General features: G+C 40.7%; 2 protein-coding genes across 7 annotated transcripts in view; both read left to right on the forward strand.

Moving 5' to 3' along the window:
* The window catches only part of LOC138615549 (LIM and calponin homology domains-containing protein 1-like), a 30849-nt gene extending 23315 nt beyond the window's left edge, over positions 1-7534 (forward strand). For 4 of the 6 annotated variants that reach the window (XM_069689229.1, XM_069689230.1, XM_069689233.1 and 1 more), the window contains 11 exons: positions 850-1467; positions 2786-2873; positions 3257-3282; positions 3467-3580; positions 3740-3832; positions 3932-4133; positions 4273-4372; positions 4947-5021; positions 5162-5270; positions 5541-5643; positions 6175-7534. In XM_069689229.1, the coding sequence (XP_069545330.1) occupies positions 850-1467; positions 2786-2873; positions 3257-3282; positions 3467-3580; positions 3740-3832; positions 3932-4133; positions 4273-4372; positions 4947-5021; positions 5162-5270; positions 5541-5643; positions 6175-6200 (1554 nt within the window). In that variant the 3' untranslated portion in view covers positions 6201-7534. Of the gene's footprint in view, positions 1-849; positions 1468-2785; positions 2874-3256; positions 3283-3466; positions 3581-3739; positions 3833-3931; positions 4134-4272; positions 4373-4946; positions 5022-5161; positions 5271-5395; positions 5452-5540; positions 5644-6174 lie in introns of all 6 variants that reach the window. The other 2 variants (XR_011310546.1, XM_069689232.1) reach the window with 2 other exon arrangements.
* Positions 7535-8119: 585 nt separating this feature from the next.
* tmem192 (transmembrane protein 192) lies at positions 8120-18115 on the forward strand. The gene is made up of 6 exons (XM_069689234.1): positions 8120-8250; positions 8770-8922; positions 9669-9930; positions 10083-10205; positions 16925-17030; positions 17304-18115. The coding sequence occupies exons 1-6, from the start codon at positions 8221-8223 to the stop codon at positions 17416-17418; spliced, it is 789 nt and encodes a 262-aa protein (XP_069545335.1). The 5' UTR covers positions 8120-8220; the 3' UTR covers positions 17419-18115.
* Positions 18116-19295: the final 1180 nt, after the last annotated feature.

Raw genomic sequence — 19295 nt, forward strand, 5'->3', positions numbered from 1 at the left:
TGTAGTTTATAGGAAGTTTCACCATTTTCACTTCTTTCACTGCATCACAATAAGTCATTGAAACCTTCCTCAGGTTGAAGGTGTGTTTAAAAAATTATCAAGTTTCAGTTTTCATCAAAAAAAGAGAAATGCTTCTTTGAACTTCTCCAAAGTACATCTGTCTCATCTGACTGACTCTATGTTGATTATTTCACTATTGACAAATAAATTATTTTATATATAATATAGTAAATATAAAAACATGGATGTCTTAGGTTGGCAGTTTTTGCTCATTCTGCAGGCTATGCACACTTCTTTTATGTATAGCTTATTTTTATGCATCTATATTCTGTTTATCAGGTATAATTTGTGGAGAAATACATTTAAACTTAAACCAAAAAAACACATTTCATACAATACAAAAAGTCTGTGGGATATAAAAGTACAGTAATGACAGAGGATGCTGGAGATGAAGTGTTTTGACAGAAGCTGCAACAATTCCTTTAGATATCTGTTAAGTGAGACAAAGCTGTGTGTTCATATCTTCAAACTGCACGCAGACTCATAAAAATATCATCCACCCACGAGGCTCTCACTTGCACAAAGAAGAACAGAGTTACACTTCACTTTAAGTCCCCCTGTTTAGCATTATTAACCTGCATATAGACAATTAATAATGTTTTATAACAAATTAATGTTGTTGTAAGCTGGTTCAAACTCAGATAATTAATGACAACTTATAAGAAAATATAATTATTGATAGATAATAAAGCCCTTGCATCTAATTTTACCTACATTATAGTTTGTTATAAACCATTTATTAATTGTTTGTGTACTTTAAAGTGTTACCTCTGTCTGTGTCCCCCTCAGATGGACGGGCTGGTGCGAGTGAATGGAGAGGCGACGGAGGAGTTAACTGTTTCCACTCCACCTACCTCCTCTCAGGGCTCACCACAGGAGGTCAAAGATGTTCCCTCCAAACAGACGGAGAAAGATGCTCCACCTGAGGAGGCTGTAAAAAACCCAGAGACAGCCGAGCAGCCGCCACCTCAGCAGACGGAGAAAGATGCTCCACCTGAGGAGGCTGTAAAAAAACCAGAGACAGCCGAGCAGCCGCAACCTCAGCAGACGGAGAAAGATGCTCCACCTGAGGAAGCTGTAAAAAAACCAGAGACAGCCGAGCAGCCGCAACCTCAGCAGACGGAGAAAGATGCTCCACCTGAGGAAGCTGTAAAAAACCCAGAGACAGCTGAGCAGCCGCCACCTCAGCAGACGGAGAAAGATGCTCCACCTGAGGAGGCTGTAAAAAACCCAGAGACAGCCGAGCAGCCGCCACCTCAGCAGATGGAGAAATCCTCCACGTCATCGGGCTCCACCATCAGCTCCCTATTTGAAGGCCGAAACTGTATCATCACAACGACTATTGTGACAGAGCTCACACAGACTCACGTGGAGCCACTTCACCCGGATAGCCAAAGCAACGGACAGGTAAATCAAGTTTCCTGAGGCTATCCAAGTTGTACATACTTGATGGTATTCTACCTTTCAGGCAGACACTTGATTCAGTTCTTGTCTGTTCACCCTAAAAAGCCACTTTCACAAACTTCAGTGTCACTTGATAGAAAATAATAATTTGAATTCTGCTGTCATAATATCTGTACTCTTTGTCAAAGTTATGTTGTTATCTGGAAATACAAATCAGAGTGGGTCTCGTTTCAATAATTGTCCATCCTGGTAAATCCAAGTGTTTCGGGGAAGCGCCTGAGACATGAAAGTTGGTTAATTCAGCCCTGTCCCAGCAGAAAATTCAATTCAATTTGATTTTGTTTATATAGTTTCAAATCACAACACAAGTTATTTCAGGGCACCTAACATAGTAGAGTCCGTACAACAGAACTTTACAACATTTTAGAGAGGAACCCAACAATTAATTATTTCCCATGATAGCAACAGCTGGGAAAAAAAAGTTTGCTTTAACAAGAAGAAAATCCTCGGACAGACCCAGGTTTAGAGATGAGTAACCGTTTTCTTCGACCAGTTGAGGTGAGAGGAGAGCAGAGAGAGAAAAGAACAGCATACCATCCAAGACAAAAATTAAATCCAGGAGACAAATCATACACAAACATGGACGTTATCTGAAAGATATTGTCAATTATTTCTTAAATTAAAAGGTTGCCGTTTAGCAGCAGACCCTGGTTGTGGAAGTACTTTCCTCCAAAATATAATTTGTTTATTTTTATTACAACAATATTAAAGCCACAAATACAAAGGCGAGAGAGCAGAAGAAAATATGTTTCCATGTCCTCATGGAAAAATATTCTCAGACTTCTATAAACGGTCAAAAGCACTAGTTAGACAAGTACATTTAAGACCAGAATCAACTATATACGAAGATTGCACAAGCACCTGGTCAGGTGCATGTTCAACAAGTCCTAGTTTTAAAATAGACACACATCTTGGTATAAAAAGAGTTTTTGACGTTGTTCACTCTTCACTCTGACCTGAAACTATCCTCAGTACTCTCCCTGGCATGGATCTACTATGTAAAGCAAGCTTCTGGTTCATTTTAATAGACATTTACATGAACTGAAACCATTGGCTGCCTGGAAGGTCAAGAAAAATATTTTAAAAAATCAGAAGAATGCTCAGCAGGTATTCAAGTATTGTGTAATATTCACTTAATTCAAAAACATCATTATGAGCCATTTGATATTTTAGAAAATAGACTGAGACAGAACAAACAGAGATTTCTTTTCTAGCCAGTTGGTTTTCCAGTTAATCATTTATTTGAATATTCAACCTCCAGGTTGAAACGACTGAGCTGTTTGGGAGACCAGCAGAGGAACCAAATGCTTCGTCACCCAGCAGCCAAGAATACTCTCCCACTGTCACAGGTAAAAAAAAACTCCTCTCTTCTCTTCTCTTCTCTTCTCTTCTCTTCTCTTCTCTTCTCTTCTCTTCTCTTCTCTTCTCCTCTCTTCTCTTCTCTTCTCTTCTCTTCTCTTCTCTTCTCTTCTCTTCTCTTCTCTTCTCTTCTCTTCTCATAAAACAGAAGTATCATTTACAGCATCTTTTCCTTGCAAATTGTGTTTATCATGATTGTGTGTGTGTGTGTGTGTGTGTGTGTGTGTGTGTGTGTGTGTGTGTGTGTGTGTGTGTGTGTGTGTGTGTGTGTGTGTGTGTGTGTGTGTGTGTGTGTGTGTGTGTGTGTGTGTGTGTGTGTGTGTGTGTGTGTGTGTGTGTGTGTGTGTGTGTGTGTGTGTGTCCTGCTCTACAGAAGGACTAGAGGAGAGCAGTGTGACGGTGAGTATCCCTGAGCAGCTGCGGCTCCTTCTGTCTGTTTCTCCGTCATTCTTGAATTTGACCCTGTCCTGATCCTTCGTCTCCAGTGGTCGCTGTAGTCAGACTTGTCCTCTCACTTTTCCTCTCTTTCTGTCCTTTTGCCCACGTATACTTGTGTGTGTGGTTGTTGGTCGGGTCTGGGTAGATTGAGACCCCCATGTTGAACTTGGCTAAACGTGTAAATCACTGGGTCTGGGACCCCAATGAGGAGCGTAAACGCTTGGAAAGTTGGCAACAGGAGCAGGAGCGCCTCCTACAGGTACTGTAGTGTGATGCTGTGTATGTGCATGGCTCCACGAATGCGACGCACACTGTTCTGGATGTGTCTATAAATGTGTGTATGTGTTACGTGTGTGTGTGTGTGTGTGTGTGTGTTTTTGTATGTACAGCATTTAACGTGAGCAGCGTCTCTCTACAGGAGCAGTACGAGAGAGAACAACAGAAGCTGAAGAAGGAGTGGGAGAAAGCGCAGCTGGAGGTGGAAGAGGAGGAGAGGAAACACAATGAAGAGGTTCAAACACCCAGACAGATGCACGGAAAACATAACACATTGTTTCCTTGTTTTGTTTATGTTATATTTACGTCTTTGTTTTCTCTGTTGTTCATACAGGAAAGACGGATTCTAGAGGAGACTGTCACACCCCTCAATCCCACCGGTTTGTTGAACCAGCAGTCGGGACAGATAGTGATGACTTCGCCAGCTCCAGAAAACATGAACAAAGGGGGAAGAAATGTTCCCCCGCAGCACAACGGCCAAAGAATCTCCACAGGGATCGAGGAGCAGCATGCATCCAAGCTGCATTTTTTCCAGGGTGAGTGTGAAGCAGAAGTACTCAATGATATGCAGGAGATGTCCACTTGTGCGCTTTTACAGCTGACTCATTGTTGGTTGAACCTTTTATTCATCAGGGTTCAGGAGATCAAGTTTTGTTTTATTATGCATCTTTGTAGATTCTGCAGGTGATGGTGAACCTTCAAAGAAGCTGGAACTGTGGAAAACCTCCTCTCTGGACCGAAACCCTCAGTTGAACCAGGCACAGATTGTTAAAAGGTAAAGCAGGATGCTTTGTGTGCATCTGTGTCATTTGAGGTCGCTCCATACTGCAAAGTAATCACTTCACAGATAAAAAATGCTTCGATTCTAATGGCACACAAATGACAGGAAAAAAACTTTATTTATATGATTTATGTCGATTTAGATTATTCTGATTCAGAGATTACAAAATGAGATCGTAATTTCTGAGCCACTTTTTCAACATGAAGGTTTGAAACAGAGCCAAGATTTCTGCTATACAAAGGAAAAGAGTCTGGAAATCAAAACTGCTGCAACACTTACTGTCAACTTTATTGTCAGACCAATAAATTTCATCTTGTGTCTTTGATCTTGGTCATTATAAAACTTCTTACAATTAATGTTTAAATAAAATGGGTATTGCCAAAACAAAAACATCTATCAGAGATATCGAGTTGTTTATTGAGAAGCTTTTCCTGTTTTGAAAAATTACAGACTTTTCATACAGTTCATGTACATATATACATTTGACTTCACTGAAATGTGTTGTCAACATTTTACAGATGCTTTGGATGTGCATGCATGTATTTATTTAATTCCATTTATGCCTCAGATGTGGATCACATGACGGTGTAACAAGTAAACAACAGTCCTCCCCTTCAACACCTCAGCCTCCCTCACCCAGCAGGTAAACATGCAAACACACATACACACAAATAAACGTGTGAAAGGAAACCAGTCATCAATGCAGCAAAGATGCATTAATGGAAAGTAGAGTTTCTATCAGAGTAACTGTTCATCTTCCTCCTGCTGTCTGTGTCTGTGTAGGTGTGTTAGTGGAAAGAGACTTTGTTCCGGTTGTTCTCAGCCTCTGGGAAAAGGAGCTGCTATGATTATCGATACGCTGGGGCTGTTTTTCCACATACAGTGTTTCAAGGTATGGTTGTATTCTAGCGCACACATGCACAATAATTGAGAAACTTTATACAGCAGCAGCACTTTGAAGTTTTTGAAGATGTGCAAAATTTACTAAAGCATATTTATATCATAATTATCTCTCAGGTTGTGGTAAAAGGATGGGAAAAAAAAGTCAGAAAAATAGCTGATAAACTTCAGGAGTAAGAAATGAAATACCAAAATTTTGGATGATATTGTTGAAAAAAATCTTTTGAATGTATGAGGTAGTGAACTGTGTTTGTCTCCTCAGTGTGGAGTTTGTGACGTGCAGCTGGGTGACGCCACTGCGGGGACTGACGTAAGAATCCGTAATGGACTGCTGAGCTGTCACGAGTGCTACATTGCATCTCGAGGTGAGAGCACACACGCGCGTGCACACACACACACACACACACACACACACACACACACACACACACACACACACACACACACACACACACACACACACACACACACACACACACACACACACACACACACACACACACACACACACACACACACACACACACACACACACACACACACAGTGGAAAAGCAGTGCACATAGACAGTGGAGGACAGAAGAGTTTGAAGAATAAGGAGAGCTTGTCATTCCATATATTCCAATACAACCCTGTTTCACTCAGTCTACCGTATCGGAGTTTATTAAGGACACTTTCCTAAAATTCCTCCTCTGAAATGTATTTTGGCCTCAGTCGTACCATTGCATGTCTGAGCCTGAAATCTAAACCTATTTCTTACGCTAAAAACATCGACTCACTTCTGTCTGTATTTCAAAGGTCAAGCAAATGTGCTCCCTCAACACAAAGATCAGACACATGTTCTCAATACAACCTGATTATGATTTTATAAACACATGTTGTTGTGTTGTTTTGCAGGCAGAGGCCAGCCTACCACACTATGATGACCTTTTTTTTTTAATTGTAACTGGAACCTCACCGTGACAGTCAGCTTGGGAAGAGAACCATTCTAGAACCTTGAGTCACATTCTGGACACTCTGGAAAAGTCTGAATTTGGGAATCAGCGTCTTTTTTTCCCCAAAATGCACAAAAAACTTCAATGGATGTTCATGACAAAGAAATTGGACTAAATGACTCAACAACATGCACATACAGTACTAGTGATGTACTTCTTAAATGTACACGTGAACGTATACACTTCTTTTTAATATGTGTAGCATGCATGAAGAAATCAGTGTGTTTAGGCCTTTGCACATCCATACAAGACACCTAAATAAGGATCTCTTCTGTCGCGAGCTGAACATGTTATGCTAACAGCTGAACACTTCCTGTTTTCTAACACACTGACCCTCTAAATCTTGATCCATTAACTCCTGCTTCTGCACTGATCATGTGACTCCACTCTCTGAGTGTAATGCAAAGTGGTTCGGGTTGGATAACCTGAAGTAGCTTGACCCTTACAATGCCTTACTCATACCTTCTCATTAATTTTTGGGTTTTGTGTTTACAGTTTTGCATGAAAAAAAAGAACATATATAAGTTATTGTGGGTGTTGCTCGGATGGATAGTGACTTTATGGTTTTGTCAATGGTGGAACTTTAACTATCCTCTTGTATGTTGTTCATCATCATAATCATTTACAGTTTCTGGGAATTTGGCTGGCTTTTTCATTATAATTCACTTTACAGGAATGAGAATGCATGTTATTAAGTAATAATACTTGTTCTTTTGCTTTTTGAATATTTTCCCTTTAGAATTCTTCTCATGAATCTGTCTGGATCTGAATCAGTGCCTTATGTAATGGATGCGAGGGCGAGTGTACAGTATGTGCAGGAGGATTTCACACTCACACCGACCTCTGGGTCTCTGCGCACTGTGTGTGTGTCTGCGTGTGTGCGTGCGTCGGTATAGCTATGAATGCAATGCATAAATTGTCTTGAAGCACAGTTCCATACCAGCAGAAAAATGTTAAATGGATCAGCCTCTCCTTATCACCTGCTGTCCTCTTCCACCCTACCCAGTGAACTAAACCAATGACAGTCATTTGCTGCTTCCTTGTTAATTATTGCCCCATTTTATGACAGTTCACAATGTCCTAAAATCTCTCCTCATATGCCTCTATCACAAGCGTTGCCTCCCCAGAGTATGAGCTGAACTCCTTTCTCCTTGCTGCCCTTGCTGACGCCTGACAGTATCTTCATCACTCAGAGGAGTAGAGCTCAGTTTGTTGTCTTTTATAGCAACTGTATGTTTATCAATAAAATGTTTTAAATGGGATGCCATCTTTGTTTTCATTTGGGCAGTACATTTACTCAAGTACTGTACTTTAGTACTGTTTTGTGGCACAAATTTGTGCATCACAATTTTGATTTGCTTTTTTTTTTTGTGTGTCTTTCCTCTCACAGCAATCCTCTGATGACTCCTCACATTTATCTCCTCTGTGTCTATAAAACTGATGATGACACACTGGAGAATTTTGACATTGCTAAATTGGTACTTTTACTCAAGTAAAGGATCTGAATACTTTTTCTTCCAGTGTATTTACTTTTAATTTAACTTACCCATTGAATCTAAAAATTGCTGTTAAATAGATGAATATATTATGACTTTACAGAAAACTATATTTGCTTGGATCAACAAACGGTGGTGATAGATTTATTTAGTTCTTCTACATTACGCCAAATCTAAAAATAGTTTGTTACAGGTAAAAAAAAAAAGAGATGATCACATGACTTTTCGAAAGAGGGACTATTATTCAGGTCACTGTTGTTATCATAAGAGCGACACCACCTGTGCCGGAACCATTAAGCTAAGAACCAAAGTTCATCAGGGAACGGTGCAATAAAAAGGGCGGAACCGGAAGTTTACCACTGTTTCCCTGCCCGCCCCTGGTACGGAGAGGATGTAATCTAATGTTTGTTGTTGTCGTCGCATTTGGGCTTTAAAAACACCGAGCGTGGAGAATGGACTCAAGGGGACCTTCACTTCATGCAGTATGTACATGTCGTTGAACATTAACTGGTTGCCACGTCAACGTCTCTCTTTTTAATCACTGGTATGAAGACTGTTAGCCCAGGGGCTAGCCCGAGCTATCAGCTCAAACCTGTTATTTCTTTACATATGTTAATATTATGTTAATATTATGTTGATATGATGTTGATATGATGTTAGTATTATGTTAATATTAACTGTCAACAGCATTAGCGCGTACTAAGACCTGCATTTATTATCTCGTTATAAATCTCGTGTTTCTCCAGCAAATTAGTTACCAGCACGTGATGTATAAAACTAATCAACCCAAAGGCTGTTTGCTCCTTTTAATCTCGTTTTTAGTTGTTTTTAGTTGTTGTTTTTTCATCATTCCTGAAAAAGTTAAGACACGTTATGCTTCAGTTTTGAATACTTGCTGTATTTTGAGTTAGAAAGTTGTACTTTACCTCGGACAGGTGTGCTTACACGACACTAAATACTATCCTTTAAGGGAAACTATGCTCATGTGTTCGTATTTGCAGGGAGACCCCTCAGTAGATATTACGCGGAGTATAGAGGAGGACTCTATGGTGGATGGACCGCTGATCTCTGCTGACGCCCTCCACTCTGCCATCAGGAGAGAGTTTCAGACAGTGCCAACGCCCTGCCATGCTGCCCTGCTGTCTGTGCTGCATGTATGATGCACACACACACACACACACACACACACACACACACACACACACACACACACACACACACACACACACCGCCCCTGCGTTAATACGGCTATTCTCTAATGTCAGTGTTGGTAACACATACAACTTTTAGAAAGAACAACTGCATTTGAAAAAAAAAAAAAAAAAAAACCACTGCTGAAAACTCAATTTAACATGAATTTGAATTAATTGTATTTTCTGATGACTATTCTGATATTAATGTGTGTTTGAAACTTAAATGAGTCATTTAATTGATTGCTAACTCGTCAGAAACTTGCCAACCATTCTTATTGCTAATTATTTATCGAAGTGACTTTTTCAAGCAGTGACTTTTTGCTGGTTCCGGGGTGAGAATTTGCTGCTTTGTCTGGTTCATATCGCTGTTTTTGACTGTTGGTTTGACCAAACAAGACCATTTAAAACATCAGTTTACTGAAACTTTGTTTTTTGACATGTGATAGACATAACAATAAAGAAATGAATCAAGGAAATAATCAGCTTATTAACTGCCAGTTACAACCTCAGAATAATTACACATTTAAACTTTGATGTCATGTTAGCCCTGATCTGAAATATGCAGCATACGTAAATTCATTGATCCAATCTGTCCTCTTAACCTGGTAAATTATAGGAGGCTTTATTTTCTGTCTTTAGTAACAGTCATATGATGTGCTGCTCTGTACACGTCAGTCTCACTTCCTCCCCTCTCTTCTTCTCTTAAGGTTGTGTATGTTGTGTTGTCGATGTGTGTGGCGGTGCTGTGTGTGTTGAAGTTTGGCCAGGAGGAGGCGTGTATGAGTGTTCTAGGTAAAGTGCAGGGCGACAGTGTCATTGTGTTCGGGAAGGTGTTTTTGTGGGTGCTGGTGCTGCTGTTCACTGTCTGCGTGCGGCACCACCACAGTCGAGCGCGGTGCAGGGGATACCTGCAGTTCTACCGGCAGACGCAAGGACTGAAACACCTGCCGCTCACCATATACTCTGCAGGTACAACTACACACGGTGTCACCACTCAGGGAAACCTTTTACTTCACAGGTGTAGAGGTCAGTGTCCTCCACAAGGTGGCAGTAGTGCTAACGCGTGTGCGTGTGTGTGTGTGTGTGTGTGTGTGTGTGTGTGTGTTTCTGTGTGTAAATAGGAAATGTTGTGCTGCTGGTTCTTCTGGCTTCAGGATTGTCGCAGACTGTTCGCACCTACGTGCTGCTCGCTGTTCTGGGGTTGGAGTTCTTTGTGGCAGTGCCATGTCTGCTCTATTACACAGGTAAACTCATCTCAGTTCTCGTTTTTATGTCAAACAAAAGAACCTTGTTATATAATTTTTTTTTAGATGGACTTTTAACATCTGCACACATGCACACATCCATGTCCTTTCCAAAAACAGAATAAAAACATAACTAGGTGTCCCTGATGCCCCCCTTTAAGCCACACTTCCACTTGCCAATACAATCTATACAGTACATGCATCCAGTTCCTTCCTACCACCCACTGAAAGGTTGAAATGTGAGCAATGAATTTAAGTTTTAGTGAGTTTCATTAAAAAAGATACAAATATCAAACTGGAAAAATAGTATACAGTACTCTAAAACATATACAGACAAAATCAATGAAAAGCTTGGAATATCATTTGAGTTCCTTCACATGTGGTTCAGTTCAATGTATTGTTATTATAGTTCAGAGTGCAGTATATCAGTCTGAAAATACAAAACTATGGAGAAAGAGCCCTAAAACAATAGGAGTACAAATACAAACTTTACCTGAGCTCATGTGCAGTGACTCAGCAGCAATGTAAAACATAAAGGATGTAAAAGCAGCTGCAGTGTAAATGCACAAGCAGCAAAAAAAAAAAATGTAGCACATGAACAGTAAAGAGGATCCATGTCCAGCTTTATCAAAAGTATATTTTTCTCTAACTGAGGGATAAGGACATTGTTTCCTGTAACAGCCTTTTAAAAAGATACTTGGGGTTATTTAAAGTGGGGTTGTATGAGGTGCTCATCCACTGTCAGTGTATTACCTGCAGAAGATAGCACATTCACAGTTTTAAGAAGCAGGCAGCTATAACAATGCAGAGGCTAAACGATGCACTGCTGTGAACAGGGTCTGCAACAAAATGTATTTTAGTCATCTGCATAAAAGCCAACCTGAAAATAAAACACTATCAGTTGAAGTGCATGTTATGTGGAGGATATATTGTCATCACGTTACCCTACTGCCAGGCAGCCTTCTACAACGGGGAACTGAAGCCATTATATTGCTGTATTAAAAAGCCACCAGACTCCTTTGACAAAAACAGTCATTTTACCCGGCAGGACACAGACAAGTTGCTGTTCTGCTACTGCCTTGTTTGGTTATTTAGTTAGCTTCGTTTTAATCCAAAGTAGCATGTTAAACATCTTGTATGTCCTACAAGCCCATTTAAAAAAAAAAAAAAAAGCAAACTATCCCTTTAAAGGAGGAATATTTGTCCCAACACCCAGTTCCTAAGTGTTAACTTTGCTTGCTAAAAGGCAGCCTGGCAACTAACTTAGACTAATGAAGATTATGTTGACCTCAGTCAGTTCGTATCTTACACGTTCGTATCTTATCAGGTTTTTTTTGTTGTTGTTTTTTTAAACCACCTCCACGGTGGTTTAAAAAAAACAAAAAAAAACTGAGCTACAACCATCAGATCTCTCACTTTTTCATTTCTATCACATTGCCAGGCCTCCAGGCAGGTTGTGGTCTCTGATATTATGACACTTTGTTTTTCCAGTCAGTTCCTATTTAATATTTTATAAACTGAATGTGTTTTTATTCCAGTGTCGCAGCACCACTGATGCTCATTCAGGTTTTCTGTGGAGGGTGGCTGCAATATCTTATGGAGGGACACACCCTGTAGATTACATTACACACAAACACAGGCACTACCCCCGCTCTCTATCTGAGTATATTTGCATCACAATCACTGCCCTGCCCTTTTCAGACTCGACAGCATGACAATCAGCCATTCAGCTCTCTGTCCTCCCTCCCTCTGTCTCCTTCTCTCTGATGATCTGCTGATTCTTTGCTTCTGATACAAACACCAGGGAAACTTTGGGTGATACCTATCTATGTATCCACCATCTGTTTTTTCTGTTTTAGAGCTTAAGAAAGAATAGGTGAAGTTTAGCTTAACTGCTTACAGTATGGTGCTGTAATTGAGTGTTTAAAATGACCCTAGGGTACCAAACGTGAGCTGGAAAAGTCTCTTCTTTTGTTATGCAGCTCGTAGTATAAAACCCATACTGTAGCTCTTTATTATTTTAGGGATTAGGGTTCGAGGGGAGAATGTGAAAAAGCCACGGATCATTGTGCATCTCTCATTTGAATGGCCCAACCAAATAGGTTTACAAAAAGTAAACAGAGTTTGCATCTGTGTGACAAAGTTACCCCAAAAAAATGGGAAATACAGCAATCAAGTTGAGAATATTTCACTGTTTGATGGAGGTAAACACCGGCCCTGCTCTCAGTGTGTGTGTGAAGGGAAACTTCCATTAAAGATGCTGAATCAGAGGATACTGATATTGAAGAATCTGTATTGAAAGGAAACCCATATTAAAGGTGTGTTTGGCAGCTGAAGGGTGCAGATTTGAGATAGAGATGCCACAGAGCCAAGCAGAGGATTTAACCTAGCCAAAGGGTAGCCCTCGGCCCCTTCCACCAGGGACACACACACACACACACACAGAGTCCCTGTGTTTACCGTGCCAGTGATCCAGTGTGTGAAGGGGGTATCTCTGTTCGCCCTTCGCATTCCTGCTCAGATCAGTGCGGTCAGGCATGACGCAAACCAAGCGACGCCTCGCAGCGCAAGCCAAGCTCAAACACGCACACGCACACTCACACACTTACACTCTGACCAAAGCGGAGTCACATCAGTGAGGTCTTGAAGAGAAAATTAAAACTCCCCTTTGAGAGGAGACACAGAGGGAGATATATAATGCCTGCAGCTATGAAGTCCATACAGGAAGGCCTCGTTCAACTTCTCTTTGAAGTGCGTGGCGATTGAGTGCGTGCGTGTGTGTGTGTGTGTGTGTGTGTGTGTGTGTGTGTGTGTGTGTGTGTGTGTGTGTGTGTGTGTGTGTGTGTGTGTGTGTGTGTGTGTGTGTGTGTGTCTTTGAGGTTTTCTGTATGTTTCTGCCTCTCTCATTTTAACATGAATACACTCTCTTCTATAGACCTATATGCACATCAAAGCCATGCCATGGCCTTCAAAGGCTTAACTTAGAATACATCTCTCTCTCTCTTCTGGATGGCAAGAACTTAGTGTAAGCACTGCTGGGCACAGGGTAACACATGCACACACACACACACACACACACACGCACGCGCACACACACTGATGCTGATTAAGTAAACTGATCCCACACAAACCCCATGTACTGTAAAAAAAAAAAAAAAGATTCAAACCATATTATTGATCATAAATACCTCATTGTTATCATTTACATTTGTTTCATGTGTGATAGGAGTGAGACTTTAACACTGGAAGTATCACAGCATTACATTATAGTGAAAGGGTAATAATATTTATTATAACGGCTGGGCAATATTATTGTTGTTGAAATGGTGATTTGAGACTAGAGATCCTCTTAGATTTTTCATATCATAATATGGTGACATGGTATGAATGCTGTCCTCTCCTAGTTTTAAAGCCTGCTTTACAGTAAATTGGTATCATTTTCTAAACTTACCAGACTGCTCTAGCTGTTCCGTGATTTGTCTTTCCCCACTTAGTCATTATATCCACATTACTGATGATTATTTATCAAAAATATGGTAGTGAAAATATATTACGAAACACCAATATATATATATATATATATTGTTTATATCTCCCACCGCTATTTACTATTCAGAATAAATATAATGCTCATTCCACCAACTTGTTTTTTTTTTTTGCCAACAAAAAAATTACTTTGTCATTTAAATGTATTTAGACATGACAACTGTTAACTACAATATCTCAAAATAACAATTTTGTAGTAACATAAATACAGGTAGATGAAAAATGATCATGTAACTGCATTTATTTAAGCTTTAGTAGATAAACATAACTATGACTCTGATCTAAATCAGGATGTCTTGAATGTTCTGCATTCAAAGTTATCGCTGATTTGTTATTTTCACACGGAGCAGCTAAATCAAGACGACCCTCTCTTACCTTCACGTTTCAGTGCATTCGAAAATACTCAGTTTATTGTGAGCAACAACATTGTCAGATTGGTTTTCTTCACTGACTCCCTTTGTGACAGATTCAATTTGAAAACTTGCTCTGTAAGGACTCAGGTGACTCACCTACAAAACGTTTGCAGTAACTGAACTGGTTTATTTATTTTGGTAACCCATAATTAGGAACCTGCACCCTGTCAGAGACATGACAGAAACTTGTTTCTTAAACAGCACTGATACAGTATATTTACAGGATATGAGCCATGTCAGCGTCAGGGTTGTGGTAGTCGCCATCCAACAGCCAAAACAAACAGCGTATGTCTTTTCCTGCTGCCTGAAAGCTTTAACATGTGCACCATTGTATTTCTTTACAAGCTGTTATCCTTAAAGTAGCCAAACTGTTACTGTGGGAAAAAATAGTATACCTGATTTTCTTAGTTTAACACCTATACAGAATTTTGAAGAGCAAGCCGTATGTTTCTTTTCTTGCACAAAAAAAATGCCCTTGTAACTCTTCATATGTAAAGCTAAGGAAAGCTTGAGCTCCTCCTTGACACAAGACTGAACTTTTCCCAGCCATCAGCTCTCACTCATGACACAGTTTCATGAACAGGGTTTATTTCCCAATAGACTACCGACTTGCATAATACTTTGAAATCCTTCAATTGCACCTGAAAGGTGTTACCAAGCTGCTTCTCCTTCGTCTTTTTTCAATACTGATCATCAGTCCATGTGCTTGCGTGGCTCCATTTATTTATACTTCTTTGATGTCACTACTGACAGTGCTTAGTTTTTGAGCGCTACATGCAGTACCGTTAGCTGTTAGCACCTCTGCAGCTTCACTTTTATCACCTAGAAATGTGCACTTCTAGATGGGTGATTAAAGCTTCTTAGATGTGGGCAGACCCGGTCTGAGCACTGTCTGTCCAGCCGTGTGAGAGCCTCTAACAGGGATATGTGAAATGTATCACGTCCTTTACTCTCCATCCATCTATCCATCCATCCATCCTGGTGTCTATCTGGTTTTTACCCCCGCTATGATGGACTCTAGACCATCACACTTCAGCCTTTTCTGTTTGTGCACAAATTCATGTCTTGATTCATGTTTACAAGTTTGGCATATCATTCATTGTTTTCATTTTTAAACATTTAAAGGTCCAGTGAGTAGGATTACACAAAAATAGATATATTGGGGAAAATGGAAAATATTAAATATAGTTATGTTTTCAATGTGTATAATCACCTGAAGATGAGAATCATTTTTATTTTTGTTACCTTAGAAGGAACCCTTCATATCAACATGTGGTCTTCTTCCATAAAGCATGTTTTTCTTTTCAGTAGCCCAAAAGGGACAAACCAAATACTGGCTACAAAGAAGTTTTGTGGCCATCATAGATTTACCTATACGCTTGGAAGGGGAGGGCGTTGGTGGAGCAACCTCACCGCTCAATGCCACAAAATTATACTTACTCTTCCTTAAACCAAAAAAAAACGTATAAGAAAAAAAACACGTACCAAAAACAAACAACAGTAAAAATATACAAACCAATTAAACATGTACAGGCTTCTATTAACCCAAACAACTGATATATTGTTGTAACTCACCTGGTCTATTGACATAATTCAACAGGAAGACAAAAAAGGGAAATACAAAAATGTTACCATCACGTTACAGGTATTAGTTGTGGAAAGTTTACATCCTTGTCAGAACAATTACTGCTGGAAATACATCAAATAGACGTATTTACACAAAGTTCCAAAAAAAACATCCCTTCTCAACAACAATAAACCGTCTCTCAAGTGTTCCTGTTGCCAAAGTATGTCTCCAAATTAAATGTCATAAATTCAATGATATTCAAGGATTAAATCACAGTATATTTAAAATAAACCTTCCTTCTGATCAAATAATGTTATCTTTAAGTTTATTTTATCATCCTGTACAACTTCCATTTCAGTATTCATTGTAAATATTTGATAACAATTTGCTTCTCTGCCTCTTTTTCTGTAAGAAGCACCCTGCAAACACAGGTTCAGCTTCACTTTATCTTTTTTTTTTTTTTTTTTTTTAACCCTCTGTCCTCTCCACCACTTAATTTCTCTGCCTCTCAGGAATGCCTCTCTCTCACACACACCTGCTTACTATTGCTTTATTTACACTCGCAGACACACACAGATTTAGGGCCTCATTATGCAGGAATGTTCAGTATTTCTTTGGATTGTGTGCGAGTGTGGATGCTGAGATGCTGCACTGTAGCAAAGTAAAGATAGCGCTCTTTAGAACCTCCCTGACAATTTCCTCCGGCTAATGACACTCGAGTCTTATCAATACTCAGCCAGCTCCTCCCTCTGCCCTTCCTCACACACTCGCCCGGCATCCAAGCACACACGCACCCGTGACCTTATCTCAATTCAAACATCTCCAACATATATTTTGGCTCGGGGTCCTCTCACTGCCGCCGTGCCCACCGCTGCTACACCTTGCTGCTAGCCCCTCCCCCTGCGTAAAGGTGTATGTTTAGGGTGTGAGAATTAGAGGTTTGAGTGCAGGATATGGCAGCCCATAAGGGCTAAGTGCAGGATATAACAGCTCGTGTGTGTTTAGGAGAGGCCGAGGGATGGAAAACAATAAAAACAACAAACGTGTGCTGTTTCTCACCTGAGTGATTAACATTGGCAGAAAGATCTCACTGCTCAGTAATGTCTGTGTGTCTTTCTGTGCAGCCGGCAAACCTAAAAACGTTGATGATTTCACGACAGAAGTGATAACGATGGTTCTGTTTGTGTTTCTAGCGATGGTGATGCGGTTCAACAGAGGGCGGGCTGCACCAGATGTGAGCCAAGAAGAGCTTTTACACAGCTACAGTGTGACGACCCACCCCACTGAGACCGGCTTCAGGTGCACTGATTTTTATGGAGTCACACACACCGTCTATGTCCCTTTTTAGACATGTTTGCTTATAAATAGATTTATGTTTCCTCTCTGCTCATGTCTGAATTGAATGACGTATAAAGGCCTCAGCAGCAGCAAATAACCAGAGATATAGAATATAGGACATGATTTGAGTTCTTGTGAATACTGTAAAAAAAAAAAAAAAATACTCAGCAGAAGTCAGCAGTGTTACAGATTTCTCTTGTGAAAAGGCCTGATTTGCTTCTATTTGTGTCACAGAGGGGGCTCCAACCTGGAGGAGGTGGTGGAGAAGCAGGCTGACCTCATAGAGTACCTGAAACAGCACAACACATTACTGAGCAAGAGGCTGCTCAACCTCACTGCTCAGCACTAACCACAGTCCGGCCTCTTCCTCCTGATCGTTCTCCTCCATTACACAAACCTGCCGACGACACCTTCCACTCTGGAGAAAGAGCCCGATCATTTTAACACGCAGGGCGACGATCTATGGGTTTAAAGAGAAGACAACTGAAGCTGTAGGAAACACTGGATAAAAGACCAAAGTAAGCACATGCACCCGCACACAAAGACTGAGACAGGAGGGCTCCTCTGGGAGGCGTCCTCACCTGAGATGGACAGATAACGCAGGAGGAGGTGAACCGAAAGTGGAGGACAGTTGAAGAGGCTGAGTGGGAGGCGGAGGATAGGAGTCGTGGGTCACAGATCAGAGGTGAGGGTTTTTTATCGCTGTGTTACGACCCCCGGTGACCCGTGTATGCTGCTTTTGTTACTTTGAAAGAAACAGAAGAGTAAAATTGTTTAAAAAGATCATCTGCACTGAGAAAGGAGAGGTTATCATTCGTCCGGGTCAAACTAGAGAGAAAGGTTAAAGAAATAATTTTTTGTTTTTGTTAAGTGCCATTTTATGTGTTTGTGTGTGTGTGTGTGTGTGTGTGTGTGTGTGTGTGTGTGTGTGTGTGTGTGTGTGTGTGTGTGTGTGTGTGTGTCTTGGGGGGGGGGGGTTATTTGTTGAAAGATATTTTCACTCAATGAGTTTGTGTATTTGTGATCAAATTCCAATAAATCTAATATTCCTATGTTTGTTTACTTGGTTCTTGTCTGGAGCCTTTTCAGTGTGAGCGTTGACATTGGAGCAAAAGCCAAAGTAAGTGGCTAATGTACTGCAATAGAGCTAAAGGCAAGAACTGGAACAATGGAAACACTGCAGCGTCAACAGTAGCTGGTGTGAATGCCTTTTCTCGCCTCGCCTTCTCCGTGTTAAATTTCGACAGTCACGGGAATCTACGTTAACAAAATATCGAGATAAGTCATTTGAGCCCTCGGTGTTTGTTCCCCATTGTGATGCCTTTACGCTCCGGCGTCCGTAACTCCACAGGGAGCGCAGCATTTACGACTCCTTTCCCATGTGGCTTCAGCCGAGAGCCCAAAGTGAGCAGGAGTCCTGCAGGTATCAGAATCCCTGTTTGGCGTGGAGCTTTAAAACTACACGTGTGACGCTTTTTATCTGTTCTTACTAAAAGTGTGCAAAATTAGAATGAAGTCTGGCCTAAAATCAGGGTCTTAACAACAACAATTTAATAGTCATCAAAGTTGCAACATTTATTTGGTCCTGTCGTCCCATTACTCAACCACACACGCAACTTCAGAAAAACAAAACACTACATTAATGCATTTTTATTAAAAAGTTTAAAAGGAAATTCAATAAACATTTGACGTACGTACATACATTATAAACACTTTGAAGGAATGCTGAGTCTATATTTCCAGCTCTTTGGTCCGCAGCTTTTAACATACTTAAAGACAGATGTTGCCTCAGCTCCTCGCTCCCTTTCTCCGATCGTGGAAAGGTGCTTGCAGCTGGTGGAGCCCAGATCTGTGACCGCCAGGTGGCCATAACATTTTACGGTTTGCATTTTGTTCAGACTAAAGAGTTAAGTGATCCAGTTTGACTTCTACAGATTATTGAAGCTTTTCTACAGGATGTATGGGAGCAGCTACATATACATGATAAGTCTTTGGGGTGGTGTTTTCAAGGTGTGCCTTATTTTTCCTTTCCACTTCCCAAGTTGTGTCTGGGTACTTGGGATCCATCCACGGTGTCTGTGCCACACACTGCAGTTCGCGCCTCCCCTTGAGTCACCTGCATTGTTCTGCCGCGACCTGTCATAGAAAAACAGCCTTTAGTGTCCTGCTGAGAGGAGTTCAGGAAAAACCCAAACTGCTCCAAGTGGCGTGTGTGCGCGCACGAGT

This window comes from Brachyistius frenatus, unplaced genomic scaffold (genome assembly GCF_029030835.1).
Source record: "Brachyistius frenatus isolate BFR_SWC_R1_liver_20210118 unplaced genomic scaffold, ASM2903083v1 Contig_7, whole genome shotgun sequence".
Taxonomy (NCBI): domain Eukaryota; kingdom Metazoa; phylum Chordata; class Actinopteri; family Embiotocidae; genus Brachyistius; species Brachyistius frenatus.